At 36.0% G+C, this 18,422-nt stretch overlaps 1 protein-coding gene across 1 annotated transcript; it reads left to right on the forward strand.

Moving 5' to 3' along the window:
• The first annotated feature begins 1,972 nt into the window (after nucleotides 1–1,972).
• Nucleotides 1,973–4,999, forward strand: LOC149241385 (uncharacterized). Its single transcript, XM_089370528.1, has one exon. It carries the CDS (start codon nucleotides 1,973–1,975, stop codon nucleotides 4,997–4,999), a length of 3,027 nt encoding a protein of 1,008 aa, XP_089226654.1.
• The last annotated feature ends 13,423 nt before the right edge of the window (nucleotides 5,000–18,422 follow it).

Genomic DNA, 18,422 nt, shown 5'->3' on the forward strand with positions numbered 1-18,422 from the left:
AGGTTGTCTATGGTATTTCAATTTAAGTTACATGCAATTAATTTAAAGAGCGGTTTTGCATGAAGGAAGGAAACAAGGTAGATCATGTTGTATTAATGAAAATAATGTGAAAAGTAAACGTAATTAACTAGATTATTTGAATTAAAAAAAAAAAAAAAAAAAAAAAAATTAAAGGAAGGATGAAAATATATAAAATTTAAAATGCTAAAGGAGAAGAGAAAAGAAAATATATTGATGATGATGATGATTATTAACGTCCACTAAGACCAATCTGGTTTATCAGACCTCAAGAAAAGAGAGTCTAATTGTCATTTTTCAAAATGTTGTTTCTGTGATCAAGGAGCAAGGAAAAAAATCTTCCAAGGTCGCTATAGTTGGGCTCACTTAGTAAGTCAAGAAAATTGCAGGTGTGGTTGATGATAGGGAATTGAGGATGGATGTGGGCAAGAGTTGGGCAGTGTAAAATGAAGTGTTTTTCATCTTCCACCTTCTTAGTATCACAAATATGATAAATCCTATTGTCCCAAGGATTCTTGGGAGTAGACCACCACTCGGTCTCACTCCAAAGCTCATGACAGTTAGTTCTAATCCTAGCAATGTCCATTTTCTTCTTAGTGCTAGTCAACATAGAGAGATAATTTTGGTCATCAAGGGTGGGGTTAATCACCTCTTTATAGTACCTTAGCTTCCTTTTACCCTCCAACTCTTTAGCATCCCACATCTTATCCTTAAAACTGGAGGTAATAGTATCTTTGATACTATGCTTGCTTCCCATGATGATCTCCTCCTTAATCCCCAAATTTTTATCCAAGGCTAAGCATATTGATGTCGCCCGCGCTTGAGGCGTAGGTGGGGGGTTTTGATTAAAGTTAGAAGCAATTTTTGGGAGTCTCTTGGATTCCATATTGTGAAGTCTCTTCTTATACATCAGATATATAAACATATCCGCACTTTCAATGGGGGACATGTGTGTTTTGATCAAGAGGATAGGATAAGGAGTATTTCCTTTGATCTTCAGGTTATAAGTTATGAATTTATTTTAGGGGCAGTAGACACTTCAGGGGGAGGGGTGAAGGAGCAAGCAGAGGAGTCAGTAATCTATCTCTTATTGATATACCCATCATTGATATGACTGAAGAAAGGCCTCTTAGAGCAAGCATGGCCGGAAAGCCTTCTCAATGAATTTCATCATATCCGTGAACATTAGAGGTCTGGGGGCAGACCAAAAATTTGTGGCCTTAAAGAATTTTTTCCTGTCAGCAAGCCCCAAAATCATTTTAATACAAGAGACCATGCATGCCTCTTCTGTAACAATTTCTTATTTCAGGAAGATGTTCCCCTATTGGCACATTTCCGCTTTGGAAGCTAATGGCCTTTCTGGCGGTTTAGCAGTGTTATGGGATCCTAACTGGATCAAAGCAAAAACTTATAGCTGTCTCACGGGCATCCTCATCTCGGCACAAATGAGGGGGCATAAATGTCCAATAAATATTTTGAATATATATGCTCCCTACAAGAACAGATTATCATTTTGGGAAAGTCTTTTCGCTTCAGAAATTTTTGATGTTGAATTTTTATTGATTGCAGGAGACCTTAATGTCACCTTAAATATGGATGAAATCTGGGGCATCAATAAGAAAAAGGATCCCATTGCTGACAGAATTAAAATGAGTTTCTAAGCAGGAACTTTGTTGACATCCTCCCTCCCAAATTGCACCCGACGTGGGAAAATGGAAGAGCCGAGAAAGCTTATATTGCCAAGAGAATCGACAGATTTATTCTTCATGCTAGTCTAATTGATAAATTAGGCATGCCTTTTTCATCAATTGAGAATGTCTTCATTTCTGATCATAGACCGATTATGCTAGGATGGAGGGAAAAGGGGTTTAGAAAAGGCTACTCTTTTAAATTCAACAGATCATGTTTAGAAGATCCAGAGTTTAATGATATCATAATTAAATCCTGGAGTGAGATGTCGTCTCCCGAATCATTTCCACTTTTAATGACGTTCAGGGACAAAATGGAATCCATTCGAAAGGTGGTAAAAGAATGGCAGTTCAAAAAAAGGCAAGCGAACAGAAATGATCTCAGGGAAATTCAAAAGGAATTAGATAGCACCGCGGAATCCATGGCTACACATATGTTATCTTTTAAAATGAGATGTCGGATAAAGGAGCTCCAAAAGAAAAAATCGAAAATTTTAGAACAAGAAGAATCTTTCTGGAGGTTAAAGAGCAGAGCGATATGGATGAAGGAAGGGGACAAGAATTCAAATTTTTTTCATAATTTCGCCAGCTCCAGACGTGAAAAGAATTCTATATGGAAAATCAGTGATGGAAGAGGAGGTTTCCTATATTCCCAACAGGACATTTCAAACGAGGCGGTGAAATTTTTTGAAAATCAGTACAAAAGGTCTGAAGAATGCAAGATTCAGGATATTTTGTGGGGCATTGAAGTGTTTCCTCGGATGTTTGATGATGAACTAAATGATCAAATTTTCCAGCCAATATCTGAGGAGGAGCTATTAGGAACAATGAAATATTTTAAAAGGGACAAGTGCCCAGGTCCAGATGGCTGGACGATAGAATTCTTCATTCACTTTTTCGATCTTATCAAATTTGATCTGTTAAGGATGGTGGAAGGATCCAGGATGTCAGGTAGTATCAATCATAAAACCTCTTCCACTAATATAGCACTCATTCCTAAAAAGGGAGATGCAGAATCCTTCAAGGACTTTAGACCGATTTCACTTTGTAATATCTCCTTCAAAATTATATCGAAGATCATAGCAGAAAGAATCAAAGGAACTTTCTCAAAATTCCTAACAAAGGACCAACACGGCTTTTTAAAGGGAAGAAATATTCTGGATGCAGTCGCAAGCACACAAGAAGGTCTGTTTGCCATACATTCTAAAAAAAGTGATGCGGTCATTCTCAAGATCGATCTCTGTAAGGCATATGATTGCCTTGATTGGGGCTTCACCAGGTGTTTGCTCGCAAAGATTGGTTTAAGAGCCAGCATGATCAACTGGATCATGGCCTGCGTTGAAAAGGTGGACTATGCGATCATCATTAACGGGATTCCATCTCCTTTTTTCCGTGCGGCCAGAGGTCTTCGCCAAGGATGTCCCCTATCGCCGCTTTTGTTTATCTTGGCTATGAACTCGCTTAGCCTACATATCAACAAGGCTGTCAAGGAAAACAAGTGTCGTCCTCTGAAAATTTGCAGAAATAATTCAATCTCACACAATTTATTTGTAGATGATATTATTTTATTCGGAATGATTTGCAGATTCACCTGGATATGCTTCTATGAAATCCTTAAAAAATTTCAAAAGGCTACAGGATTGCAAATAAACAATGCGAAGTCAACAATTTACCACAATGATATCAATCTGGATGAAGTTGAATGGTTAGCTGACCTTTTTGGAATTAAGGCGCAATCCATCAGTCTTGGAATTAAATATTTGGGTTTTCAGATAAAAGCAAATGGATACTCAAAGACAGATTGGCAATGGATTCCAGATAGATACTACAGGAAGATTTCAGTTTGGGAATATAGATGCCTTTCTCTGGCGGGAAGAGTGACCTTGGTGCAATCAGTGTTAAATCAACTCGCGGTTTACTGGGCACATTTATATTTTCTTCCTGCGAGTATAATTCAAAATATGAATAAACTAACAACGAATTTTATTTGGGGTGGTCAAGCAGAAAGAAGGAAATATCATCTCTCAAAGTTATCCAGTATCTCGTTGCCAAAGAGTATGGGAGGATGGGGTTTGCTCGATATGCGCACTTTTGGGAAGGCTCTTTTATGCAAGTCTTTGTGGAGAGCGATTCATGGAGAAGGACCATGGAGTATCACAATTCAGAAGAAATACTTGGGCAGGAAGGACTTATCATTTTGGTTCAGGGAGGGAAGGATCGGCGCCTCATATGGTTCTTCAATTTGGCTTAGCTTTCGTAAGATAGAAAGTTATTTTTTGAAGAACTTAATTTGGCGTTTCCAAACTGGCAACAAGATCCTTATTGGAAAAGACCAGTTCCTGAGCGGTGCCGAGGAGATCAATGTGCCTGAATCTTTATTAAATTTCTTTCATAGAAAGGGTCTTTTCTTTTGGGACAGTTTGATTGCTGGCTGGCAGGGACCTATTCCACTGTGGAAAGATGCAGGAAATCTGGAAATGCCAGGTGCGATCGCTCTTCAATGGGAACACATCAGGACGTGCCTAAGGAACTGTGGCATTTTTCGCTCAGTGGAATCTGATTGTCTCATCTGGAAAAATTCGAAAGGGATGAATATTGTCCGTGTCAAAGATGTATATCAGAATTTAATTCGTCAAAAGAAGCCCCCTCACAATCCTTTTTTCCCTTGTATTTTTTGGAAGGTTGGATGCCCTTCCAAAATGATTTTCTTCGCTTGGCTAACATTCCATAACAAGAATTTATCCTGGGAAAACTTAAAGAAGAGGGGATGGCACGGTCCTGGTTTGTGTCCTATATGCAGGTCAGAGGAGGAGAACAACGATCACTTATTTTTAAAATGCAAAAGAACTCAAAAATTATGGCACGCTTTGGAGAATTGTTATGGAATCCATCATAAATTCCACGCTTCAATTACTGAAGCGTTTCTCTGGTGCAGTGAGCAAAAGGAATCATGGAGAACAATTTTTATTATCACTCTATGGAGCATTTGGAAGTGGCGAAACAACTCTATTTTCAATAACAGCAAATCTCCTTTCTTGGAAATCTTTTTCAATATTGTTTCTCTCTTTGAAGCACTCCCGCAAAAGACTCTCAAGCAAAAAAAGGGCGCCTGTAAAGAACTTTCAAAGGAACACTCAATTTTTCCAAGGGCGTACTTCGATGGAGCTGAACAGAAGGGTTCCTGTGGCTGTGGAGTTCTCATTATAGTAAATGAAAATAACCAATTTTACACTGGAACGGGGGGAAAGGCTCCAACAGTAAAGCAGAGGCGATGGCTCTCGCTGGCCTCCTAAAATTTTGCCTCTTTCTAAATATTCAGGATGTCTCAGTGTTTGGAGATTCAAAAGTAATGGTGGATTACGTCTCAAGAAAAAATTATATTTTCATGCCACACCTTGTAGGATGGATGGACAGGATCAGTTTTTTCTGGGGATGTTTGAATGGAGGATCTATTCATCATATCAGCAGGGCTCAAAATCAGCAAGCAGACTTGTTGTCAAAAAAGGGTCTTCATTCGGCTCTAGGTTCTTGGTATTTGCAGGTATCTTCTGAAGGGAAATTTTTTTCTATCCAGGAATTTTCTCTTCCTGATTTCTAATTTTATGATAGCAGTCTCACAGGTTTTCTCTACGCATTTTGTTTTAATTGATGTTGCTTCTTGTTTTATCTCCGCGGAATTCTCCTCCTATGACAAATATATGATCTAAGAAAATCTTGTAGCTGGATGTTTTTGTCTATGATCTGTGAACTCTATGATCTAAGATAATCGTGTAGCTGGATATTAGTCTTTGATCCGTCAGTTTCCTGGCAGGTGTCTTTTTTTGGAATATGTTCCATGTTTTTTGATAAATGATCCAGAGCTATGGATCATCTTCAGAATTTCAATCGAATGTACAAATATGCCTCTTTATATTTCTCATATAATACAATATCATGCTTTTTCGTCCTGAAAAAAGTTATGAATTTCTTTTGGATTATCTCAATCTTTCTCCACGACTCCCTAGATATACTAGACCCAGAAACTTCACATCCATATAATAGGGGTGACGAGAGTCTCAAAGAGAACCTTTTTTACTCCAAACGTAATTAGATTATAATTAAAGAAAAAAATGAAAAGAGGAAAGAAAATATAATAGATCATAATTAAAGATAAATGGATGACAATTAGAGATGTGATTAAGAAAAAATTGAAATATTTTTAATTCAATGGTGGTGGTTTTATCTTCGTTATGTGGTTCTTTTGTGGAGATTTATATTAAGTGGAATTCAGTTGAAACTTAAATATATTATATTATAACTAAAAAGGAAAAAATGAATATATTAAATTATAGTTAAAGAAAAAAATGAAAGGAGAAGAGAAAATATAATAGATCATAATTAAAGATAAAGGGATAACCATTAGAGATGTGAGTAAAAAAAATTGAAATAGTTTGAATTCGTTGGTGGTGGTTTTATCTTGGTTGTGTGGTTTTTTTGGGGAGATTTATATTAAGTGGAATTTAGTTGAAATTTGAAAATATTAGATTATAATTAAAGAACAAAAATGAAATGAGAAAAGAAAATATAATAGATCATAATTAAAGATAAAAGGATAACAATTAAGGATGTGATTTAAAAAAAATTGAAACATTTTGAATACATGGTAGTTTTATCGGTTGTGGTTTTTTTTTGGGAGATTAATATTAAGTGGAATTTAGTTGAAACTTGAAAATATGAATTAAAAACATCATAGGTACATGATTTAAAGTATTTATGGAAATTTTTATTAAGTGGAATTTAATTAAAATTTGAAAATATGAATTAAAAGCAAAACACATAGCAATATTATTATATATTATTATTATAGTAAAATTAAGTATTAAACTTTTTTTTTTTGAAATTGAAAATTATGTTTTGAGTTTTTAAAATTTGAATTTTTAATTTTTTTATTGATGGATGACGAATTTTTTGTCGTTTAAAATCAAAATTTCAAAGTTAAAAATTGTTTATAAAAAAAAATAACTCTAATCGTCTAAATATCCTTATAAATTAAAAAATCGATTTTATTGTATTTTCCAAATTTATGGATTTTAGATAATTGATATTTTCTTTTCCAAAAAAGGTAGTTTCCATTCATATTAAATTGATTTTTTCCCTTGCTGATGATTTTTATTATTGAATGTAAACCTTAGCTATATTATATATTTTTACAATTCAATTTTAAATAATGATGCAATATAAAAAATAAAATTTAAGTCAACACTACAATAAATAAGATTTCTTCTTTTGTCGTCACATTTTTTTTGTAAGCTTAGCAATTTTTTTTGTTCATTCATCTATAAACAGGCAGGTTAAAAATATATGATTCTTTTGGTGGCTTCACCCTTCCTAGTGTGAAACCAGGTTTGTTGGCCACCAAATCGCATTATAAGTCATCCAAAACATAAATAGTTTGAGTCTTTTTAGCCAAGTCTGGCCTCACTGTGCATCGTTGTGTTGGTGGTCGTAGTCATTGCTTTGGCCACTATGCACTTCATTAACCAGTAAAGATAAACGAACTATCTGAAAAGGATGAGACGGTCATGCATGTACCCAGGGTCCATGATTAGCTCCCCACAATTTTCGATTGACGGTTCAAGCTCAGCTTATGAATTCAACTATGCCTTCCAATTCGTAATCAATTGTTTCACTTACGTTGGGGTCCCTTCATAGTAAGCCTTCGAATTAAATTTTTTATTTTAATATATTAGACATTGTAATTTTTTTATATTAGATAGTTTATTGCACACGACATAAAACTAAGGCATGATGTGATACTTCATATTAATTTGATTTTTTTGACATAGAAATTTTACCATAGATAATTTGTTTGTCGTTGAATTAAGATGAGTATAAATTTAAAGTTAAATAAATAGTTTGTTACAATAATTAGCTTTCTAAAATATTATTTATTTTATGTATATGGTATATATGCACGATTTAATATAAAGATACTACACATTGTAATTTCTCCTCCTTATTTGGTCCCATAAACTAAAGATGGAATAAAATGTGCACAAGCACATTTGAATAAACTCTTAGCTTTTATAACAAACAATGATGTTGGGGTTAATGTTTCATCCAATATTATCTATGTGGTTATCTCTATTTTGCTCAAAGGTTATCTAATCCATTAATTACTTTCATTACACCCCTTTGTCGTATTCAAATGTGTTTCATTACTAAATTTATGAATTTTTTCAAGCATTCAATAATTTCTATCGATTACTTTTTGCATAAGAGGCAAGTACTAAGCAACAACGCTGCATATTACACTTGTTCGGATATTAGATTCTGATTCTTTGGACTTTTTTGTATAGTATTTAAGTGATAATATGTTGTTTCTTTTTAGATGTATTATAAGACGCATATAGATTTATTATGTTGATATTTATGATGATATGTGAATATTCCACATAAGTGTTTTTTTTTACCTTTTTGAGGCAAATGTGCACCAGAGGCTTTCTAGAATATAAACAACATATGTGAATGTAATTTTATTTGCTTGATAAAATAATTTTGTAGATACAAAGTATACAATTAAAGCTTCAAAAAATAAATTAAAAGTATCATCTATATATATATATATATATATATATATATATATATATATATATATATATATATATATAATATGATGTTGATGATGATGATGATTAATGTCCACTAAGACCAGCGCGGTCTATCAGACCTCAAGAAAAGAAAAAAAATCTATTGTAGCAGCTACAACCACCCTCCAAAATTTTATCTATGCTTCATTTTGGAGCCTCCCTCCTAAATCACAACAACTCATCACGCACTGACCCAAGTACTTGTGCTTTGATTGAGCTTCATCATTTGCATTTTGGCTTGTGTTTTCTTACTTGCTTTACTGTCTAACCCACAATTCGGTCTCTTGACTTGGTTTCAATCTGGTTCCAGGATTTCCTTAGTGAACTGTGCAATCCTTGTGGGCAACTAGCCTTGCTCTTGGCAATTGCACAGTCCAATCTATCAGTGAGCCTTTAGCTCCAAAATTAAAGAGAGCCCGCTGGAAGCCAGCCTTCAACTGGTAAATTAGGAAAAACATGGGAGGTATCCCGGAGCCACTCAGCCTAGAAATTACGCAGAAGCTTCTTGCTCAGAAGTTGCTCAAGGCATGAGCTAGTGAGTTTCCTAGTCCTTCTTAGAACTGTGTAATCTCTCTGGGAAATGCATGGCAATTTTGCCCAAAAAAGAATAAAGAAAAAAGTGAAAAAGCATCCCTAGAAAATAGGGATCTATTTTTAGCAGCCCAGAGGAGGTACTTGAGTTATTTTGAAAACTGCCACCAAGTATCGCTTTTTCCTTGAATTTTGGCCTTCGTGTCATAAACCCTAAATCGACCAAATCTATTTAATTAACACTGCCAAGCTCATTTACAAATTCGATCTTGGAGCTTTGGAATTCCCGAGGAGATCAAGGAACCTTCGGTACAATTGTTGTTGCTTTTTCCGGGTAAGTCTTTCTTTTCTAGTCTTTTGCTGCTTTTTTGTCGCTTTTGTTTATTTAGCTTGTGAGAGTGTTGTTTCACTCATTTTGTTGAACGACCGTTGGCATTTTATCTTGTTTTAGCTTGTATAAGTGTTGTTTTAAGTTTTTCATTGCCTTTCCCAGGTGTTGCATGCATCACCCAGTTTTTGAACCAACAATCGTCGTTGTGGAGACTCTCTCCACATGCTTTGTTTTCCTTCAATTTGATTGATTCCTACACTTTTTTCACTTGCATGCATCGTCATTCACTTAGATCTGCACCCAAAATCAGATTATCCTTCAAATATGTTTGATTTCTCACTTCCCTTGGGCAGATATGGGCTTCCCTGACCCGAATCTCCCTTTCTCAGCACTACGCATTTCTGGAGCTTAAGGCCTTGACCTTGGCTTCTAGAATTGCGTAGAGGCTACTTAGGCCTAGCTCCAACTGTGCACTGTGCAGTTCTAGGAGCCAGACCCAAGCCTTGGCCACTAAGACTGCGCAATGCGTAGTCTCTCCTGGTCTGTGCCCAGACTGAACTGCGCATTGCGTAGTTCCAGTCAGCAAGACCTCCCCACTGACTGTTGGGACTACACACTATGCAAATCCAGTTAGCAAGACCTCCCCACTGATTGTTGGGACTACGTATTGTGAAGTTCTAGTCAACAAGACATCCCCATTAACTGTTTGGATTGCGCAATGCGTGGTTCCATTTAGCATCAAGTCATGTCTGTGAGCCAAAATTATGTAATCCTTCCTAGCATTTGCCCAGTTTGTTGCTTGGTCTGTTCTTGAAGTGATTTTGATTTCAATCTAACATTTACATGCCATGAGTGTCCTCTCTGTGTCCAGGTATAGTAGTTGTTGAGAAACTCTCTAGCAGTTATAGGTAACATGGCTTCCAAGAAAGCTACATCAAAGGATACTATCGAGAGTAGAATTGGGGAAGAAATTGAGCAGGTGTCAGTGAATTTTCTAGTTTATGAAGACACTCATCTATTCATCAAGAAGGGTATGAAGTTGACATGACAACAAATCAAGGATACCTTTACAAAGGACTTCAAGGAAGACCTAGAGGATCAATAAGTTTATATTAGTATACAACAATAAAGCTTATACAATGTTGCATGCAGGTACCCTGCCTTCCCATGTGTGGACATCATCCACTGGATTGTCTCACACACAGATCCAAAGACTATGACATTGAGAAGTGCCAGCGGGATTGAGCTTGCCACCATCAGGGCACGAAACTATTAGTAGATATATAATTTACCTCGGCTGGTGAACTGCACAAACACACTTTTCTATGCCACCCATAGCTTTGTGAACACCAGAGATATTTTCAAGCACTGAGTGAAGGAGCCGTCAAAGTTCAAAACGACACCCAATCATGTTTACAAGACAAAGTCTCTCACGAAGGCTTACCAGTTCTTGATCATCTTTGCATGCTAATTATATGGTCAAGAGAGCATGAAGACCTTTCCTGAAGGTTGGGTGGTTGTGTTGGACCAATTGGTGAATGATGGAAGGCCATTCAACTGGTCAGATTTGTTGGCTCTTCAGTTGAAAGTCCATGTGACTAACGCCTGAAATCCGCCCAAGGATGAGCAAGCGATATTCTACATGTCTGCATATTTACTTAATGCAATATGTGCCCAACATCAATTTCCTGGCATGAGATGGACATGGACACCGAAAGAGACTGTCATCAAAATTTATTGCAAGTTTCTCTCCGACTACAGCTATCGAGGGGTTATGGCAGGGCTGACTAACCATTTCATCATCCCGTTGTACAAGTTGATCTTTGAGCAGGATCCACCTTTCATGTCCCAAGAAGCAATGGAGGAAATACTTGACATTTCATATTGGTATGCCTCACTTAGTGGCACCTTCATCAGGATGTTTGGCAGAGATAAGCCTCCGCATGTTCTACCAAGGTATGTCACGGACAAGTTGGTCATGAAAGAGGTCTCATACCACATAGCCAAAGGGTTATTGAAGGACTGCATAGGAGTAAGAAGGCACCATGGCACACTCTTCCTTTGTGGATTGGATTGTACGAGATTAAGAGCTTGAAGGATGCATATGCTGAAGCTAAGGAAATAGTGAAGTTTGAGTTTGGCTCGAGAAACTTTAATCTGTATGATCCCCACGGTATTTGCAAGAACCATTGTGTGAAGGTGTACTATCCATGGATCCACAGGACATTTAATTGGCATGAGGAGGACCCTTGGAGATAATGTTACAGTGACTCCAAGCTCCAAGAGGTGGTCAATATAGCCACAACTTGGAAAGCTACTCTACATGCAGCAGCAACGCATGAAGCAACAACAACAACAACAATAAGCATAAAACCAACATCAGACAAGGGCAAGTGGAAGATTATTGAGAACCCAGAGGCAGAGAAAAGCTACAAGATGAAAGCAAATCTTATCACTAAAAAAGCAGCTTTGGTAGCAGAGGAAAATAGGAAACAATGACTAAAGAGAGTGGAGCGGAGGAAGAAAGAAAAGCAAAGGCTAGAGGAAGTAGAACAGAAGTTGCGGGAAACAGAGAAGAATTTGAAGGAAGAGAAAGAGTTGAGAAGGAGAGAGAGGGAAGAGAAGCCAAAACAGGAAGAAGAAGAAAGGAAAGGCGTGGTGATAGAACAAACATCACCTATACAGCTTGAAGAGTAAGAACAACCGGCAGCTGAAGAAGACGGTGAACAGATGCAGGATCAGGAGATTGCTCAGCAAATTGAGAAACGGATTGAAGTGACAGACATGGAGTTAGGGCAGGAGCCACAAGATCAAGACATTGACCTCATGTCAAGTGCACCTGAGGTCACCTCTCAGTGTCCACCACCTCCATTGTCAAAACCAATCCCGAGTGAGCAAGGATAGGTTGTTCTCCTTGATGATGATCCGGTGATGGATGTGTATAATCTATCATTTGACGAGTTGCAAAACAAGATTGTACAGGGGTGGAGAAGCATTTTTTTGGGTGATCACGTGTCACCTACATTCATGAAGGAAAGGATGATAGTGTCAGAGATGTCAGAAAGCATCTAGTTTCCATTGTTGATGCCACTTTGGCTTATGCAGGAGCCATGAGCTCAAATGTTAAGTTCTTGTTAGTCGAGAATGAACAAATGGCAAAGAACTTGCAGTTAGCCAAGCAAGAGGTAGAAAAATCTGGAGAGAAGAGCGCAGGTTCCGCAATCAGGGATGAGGAAAGTGATACTTGCTGAAGTATCAACACTTACTACCATGCGGAAGATCTAGGACAGATTCATCACCATGCATAAGGCAGTTGCCCATGTGCATGGCTTACAACATCAGAGCAAAAAGTTGGTTCAAACTCTCAGGGATATACATTATACCTTCGCCCATGTCCAAGAATGGACAATGCAGTACAAAGGGGCCATGCTTTACTTGCCAAATATGATGAAACCACAAGCAGAGCTAGACAAAGCAAAGCTCTTGATGTTGATCTAGAACTATGAGCAGCTCGCCCTGTTCGTCAGCAGCATACATGCTTCATATGCATGGTTGTATAAGAGTTTGGATGTCATGGTAAGAATACACAAAATCTTGTCAATTGGTTCCCTCAATGAAGCTAAGCACAAGAACGAAGTCTAGTTAGAGATTGACAGGTACATGGAGCAGATAAGGCGAGAGGCCACCAACGATGACTTGGAGTTGAGCACACAAAACATGCAGAAGTACATTAGTGGTCCTGTCATGGTCAATACCATGTTGCACATGCTTCAGGATGAGTTGGACAAAGGTTCCAAGACCATATACCCATAAGCTATGGAGGAAAGAGTCCGCTATCAGAAAGACATCATCAAGAAGTTTGGGGACATCATCGCACAATACCAAGCTTGGCATCAGTACATGACCAAGAAGCATCAAGTGGAGGTTGCCGAGTTGTTATTTCCCCAAAATTCAAAATCATAGTGTTTTGTCTTGTTAGGTTGTATCTAGCCTATTTTGTCTCACATGGGTACAAGTGGAAAATGTATATTATTTGTAAATATGTTGTAAGTGAAATTCCAAGTGTCACTAGTGGAATGTGAACAGTCACTATGTAATGTAATGAGTTATTTGTAAAGGAGTTGAAGAGTCATGAGGGTAGTCAAAATGTCACAAACGGGAATGTCAAGGGTCACCCCACCCTTTGTTATAAATAGAACCTCATAACTCATAGAACAGGATTTTGGGAGCCAAGATTTTGGCTAGGCTTAGGCTTAGAAAAAGCTTGGGAGTATTGTGACAAGCCTTGGCTTCTCCACAACGTAGAGCGAGTATACTTCTTTAGAGGAGCAAGTGTTCTTGACTGTAATGTTCCACTATTGGGGTTAGTGGTTGTCAATGGTGTATGTATGGATGGAACTTTCGCTTATAATAATAATAACAGAGTCAACACACTTTCATGTATATGTTCTTATTGTAGTTGGACAATTCTGGTTGCTTTAGAAATGTATGTTGTTTAACTTATGAATTTTCTTATGAACTACTTTGTATACAATTGTATGCATCTTGTTGAACGTGTTATGTTGGATCATCCCATCACTTTAACTTGTGGACTATTCCGCATCTTAGCTTGTGATGTCTTTCAGCGTCTGTATTCCCTTCAAGCTATGTATTATTACAAGCTTCTAAGGGCCACACTTCCTTTCCCCTCCGTGTGTTAGAACCCACATGCATCTAACTTGACTAGATGCAAGGTCACACACTCTCTTCACCCAAAGTCATCGTACATATCTCTGCGTGCTATCGCAGTCAAGGCACTACATTACCACCCATTGTTGGGACTCTTACTCCAAAGGGTCTGAGGTCTAGTTGGGACATCTTACTAGGGAGATCCCCTCGAATGTTGGTGGGTCCAGCGCCATCAACAAAATTTAATTGTGATTCTTCAAAATCTTGTTTTCGTGATAAAAATGAAGAGAAAGAAGCGATATAAGACCGCTATAGTTGGGCTGAATTAATAAGTCAAGAAGATTGGAAGTGTGGTAGATGTTAGTGAATTAAGAACGAATATAGATATGATCTTCTTAATATATGTAGTGTTGGAATTGTTGTGGGATTTTATAAATTTAAGTAACAATTAAGATGTAACATTGTTGAATATATATATATATATAGATAAAAGAAAAATCCCTTAAAATATTTAATTAAGATACTTAGATGGTTGTTTTAGGTTAAAAAAATGTTTGTGGTACAAATTGTTTTTTATAATATTTTAAAATAAGATATATATAGTTCGGAAATGAAAGTAATATTTTGTTGAAAAAATTAATATTGAAATTACAATTAATTAATTTAGTATATTAAATATTGATTTCAATCTTAATTTTGATAATCTTGTGCCGATTAACAAATAAAAAAAATAATTTCGAGAAGTTAATCGTATTTGTTGGTATTGGATGATTTGTATGCATAGGCTTAGTAGTGAGTACACAATAAAATGGTGATTTTTGACTTTTTGAATAACCATAAGTCCAAATTTAAATTACAAACCTTTAATTTTAAAACATTCTATTCTCAACAAAAATAACTAGTTTTATAAGTTAAAGTACTTTTCTATTAAAGACATAGTTTAGGTTAGATAACTAAAATAGGAAATCTAAAAATATCAAAGATTACCAAGTTTAACTTTTAGAAAGGGGAGGATCTATCCTCATCTCCCACATAAAAGCTCTTTAATTTAAGAGGTGGGGCTTCTCTAAACCTTTAATGTGGCCATTATAATGAGATTGCTCTACGTGATATGGAATTCTATTGGATAAACTTATGGGCTCTAAACCTTTAATGTGACTATTATAATTAGATTTTTCTAAGTTATATGGAATTTTATTGGACAAGCTTATGGGTAAAATGGCATAGGTAAGAGTTAAATACCAGGCTAAATTTAAGAGCTATCATTGAGCTTAGTACCACCTTGTTACCTTTAGGACAAGTGCAGGGGAGTCTAACATTAATAAAATAAATATTTTATGTTGTTTTCTTAGTTTTGGAAAATTTGACATCATGTTCACAATGAATCTTTTCACTAGGTTATAAGAGCTAAAAGTTTCATTCACGGTGTTGTGATAAAGTCATAGGAAAACTCTATTGCCAATTTTAGAAATAGGTCATATGAAAACATTATTCAAGTTTAGGAACATTGAGGGTTAGTCAGAAGAAATTAATTTAATATATGAGTTAATTAAAGTTGTCCCTTATATTCTACTTTTTTGGCCATACACAGTGACAAGTTATGGAATTATTTGGAAGAAGTAGGTTGTATTGACTCAATTGTTTGTTGCTATAGTTATTATCATTCTTTTCTACATCAATAATATTGTTCTTATGGCAAGGAGTCCTTATGAGTTGGGCAAGTAATAAAAATCTTCAAAGATATTTACTATAGCATGTGTATGATTCTTAATGTTAAAAAAATGGAGTTATGATACTTAAATTCAAGTGTCACTTATGATAATTTTTTATAGGACAAGAAGAACATGGAGAAAGTGGCTTGATACAAATATCTCAAATTTGATCTTCTTCACAAGCTTAATTGGTAGCATATCATTGAGAAAATGAAAAAAGGAAAGCTAGAAAGCTTGTTATGGACTTGAAAAACAATTTTAAATTAGAATATCTTTATTTATGGTATAATAAGAAATTTCATTTTTAGACTCTTCTCACTAGTGTTATTTTATATGGTAGCGAAGTTTGGATTTACAATATCTCCGGAGAATGATAGAGGAAGATGAAAACATCCAAGAGCGTTTTATAACTTAGAGTTTCAAAATTAAAGAAAGTACATGTTATCTTGTCCTCCTCATAGAAGTGAATTTTTCTTATAATATCCCTAGTTGAATCGTTGTAATAAAAATGTGCATTTATACATGGGGATGTGCATAAAGAAGGGTGCAAATTCTAGGGGAGGTGAATGTGATACCCCCATGTAAATCCCCATAATAGAAATGTAAAGGTATACAGGATGAAAGGTCAAGAGAAAAATAATGTAATATATAAATGTATATTGAATAAAATACATATATATTACAAACATAGAAAGATAATGAACATGGGGGGCTATGATTAAAAAAAAAAGAAAATAAAGAGAACTTAAAAATGACTCAAAGGGGGTCATGGTAATATAACAATATTTTATTTATAAGCCTAAATATGTAACAGTACAAAGTAAATATAAAGTTAATTTCCTAATTAAAATCATAATCAAACAAATAAGCACATACCTATATTACCTGTGATCGAAGTCTGTCAGATGACAACAAGGTTTTGGGGATGACTCTCCACCCAACCGTAGGCTCAATTGTGCAAGGATTTGCTACAACTGGCCACCCCTGAGCCCTCAATCAACGTACTACTGCCAGTGACTCCTAAGTCTTAGAACACCATTCTCCCAAGAGAATGAAAGATAGAAACTCGGAAAGATGGAATGCCTCCCATCCTCCTCACCCTCTAATAAATAGAGCAAACATTGGATGGGGAACCACATGCACACACTCCATGTGTCTACATGCGACTTTGATTTTTAGCTTTCTTTACTTTTATTTTGATTTTTTTAGTTTTCTTATTTTATTTCTATTTATTCTTATTTAGAGAATAACCATTATTATTATTATTATTATTATTATTATTATTAATATCGTTTATGATTTATCATTTTTATTGTTTAAGTGATTTATTATTTATTATTTATATTATTTATTATTTATTATTTATTATTGTTTATTATTTATTATTAAAGGGAGGGATATTACATACTCTCCCACTTTAAGGAACTTCGTCCCGAAGTTATGTTTTTATTATTATTTATTATTTATTTTTATTTACTTCATGTTGCCAACACCCTTTGTTGAACTAGTATAACCAACAGGCATCGAAAGTCCCCAACACCTTGGGAAATCTCAAGGAATCTCTGACCTTTTTCCCACTTTCGGCACCAGGCATAAGCCTGACCCGGTTTGTATCCTAGTCCAAGGCAGGCCCCAAGGCTCGCGCCTAACTCAGACCTCATCTGCCCCAAGGCAGACATCCGGTACGGTACTCAATGACTTCGAGCATCTCGCAAGGCTGGCCCACTCCCTCCACAACTACTAAGGCACACAACCCCATGCATCAAAGTCCTTTACATCCCTTCTAGACTTCGGCATCCCAATCCAATAACAGGCACCTAGCCTAGAACATCAGGCACTTTGCCTCCTCAAGATGGTCCCATAGCCCTTCAAGGGCTATCCATCGAGAGCTATACACAAGACAAAGGAACCACTGGCATATGTATTGTTGATTGAGTTTTGTCCCCAGCCCATATGGTGTTACTTATTCTCCCTCGTGCGTATGGGCTCGCACGAGATCATCAAATAAACCGGCCCTCTCAGCCCATTTGTGGAGTCCTGTGAATCATCACACCTCAACATGCATCCAATGCATTAACCATACCATCTTAGTATCATAGAAAATAATCCACATGCCAAGTCGTGCATGTCATCAAGAAAACATTCATTATTGTTAATCGCAACATTAGGAGTAATAACGCATTGCATGCTTATGCATGTCATAAATTTGTACGCAACTATCGCATGCTTCAGTTATACCATCAACATAATTATATCAAAGACATATCATGACTTCACATAAATGAACCACATGTCAGTAAACCTCATATTACAACATCATAACTCTTATCATATCCATCATGAGTATTCAACATTAAATATTTATCATCACGTAGTAAATGAATATGTCAATATACCTTGACATAATGTGATAATACTTATGCATATCGCTATCATCGTATAGATACATTAACACTATAAGAACCATATGTACATCTTTATCCTGCTACCATGATATCATGAAACATCGTCAATATGTTTTCATCAAGTTGTCAATTACTTTTCAATAATCATTTCCACTTCTTTCTACTAGGTAGTTGATCATTTACACCAACGGTATAATCATCGTTAAATTTCACATGAGCCTCATCATCTTGGATCTTAATCTCTCGTTATATATTCTTCCTTCCCCAACGAAATTTTGGTGAAATTCATTGTTTAAGATCTATCAAAATTAAAATTCCTTAATTTACATCCATTTACCCTTTGGCTTATTGATTCCAATACTGCTATATGCAATTGCATATAAACATTATTTCATCATGATTTAATTTTATATCATGCTTAATTTACTTGCACGAGGATT

Source organism: Pinus tabuliformis, chromosome 8 (genome assembly GCF_031772625.1).
Source record: "Pinus tabuliformis cultivar Carrire ecotype Pingquan chromosome 8, CPIR1, whole genome shotgun sequence".
Classification (NCBI taxonomy): domain Eukaryota; kingdom Viridiplantae; phylum Streptophyta; class Pinopsida; order Pinales; family Pinaceae; genus Pinus; species Pinus tabuliformis.

Coding starts and splice junctions, on each gene's coding strand:
- LOC149241385 (XM_089370528.1), top strand. CDS start 1,973: ATGTCGTCTCCCGAATCATTTCCACTTTTAATGACGTTCAGGGACAAA.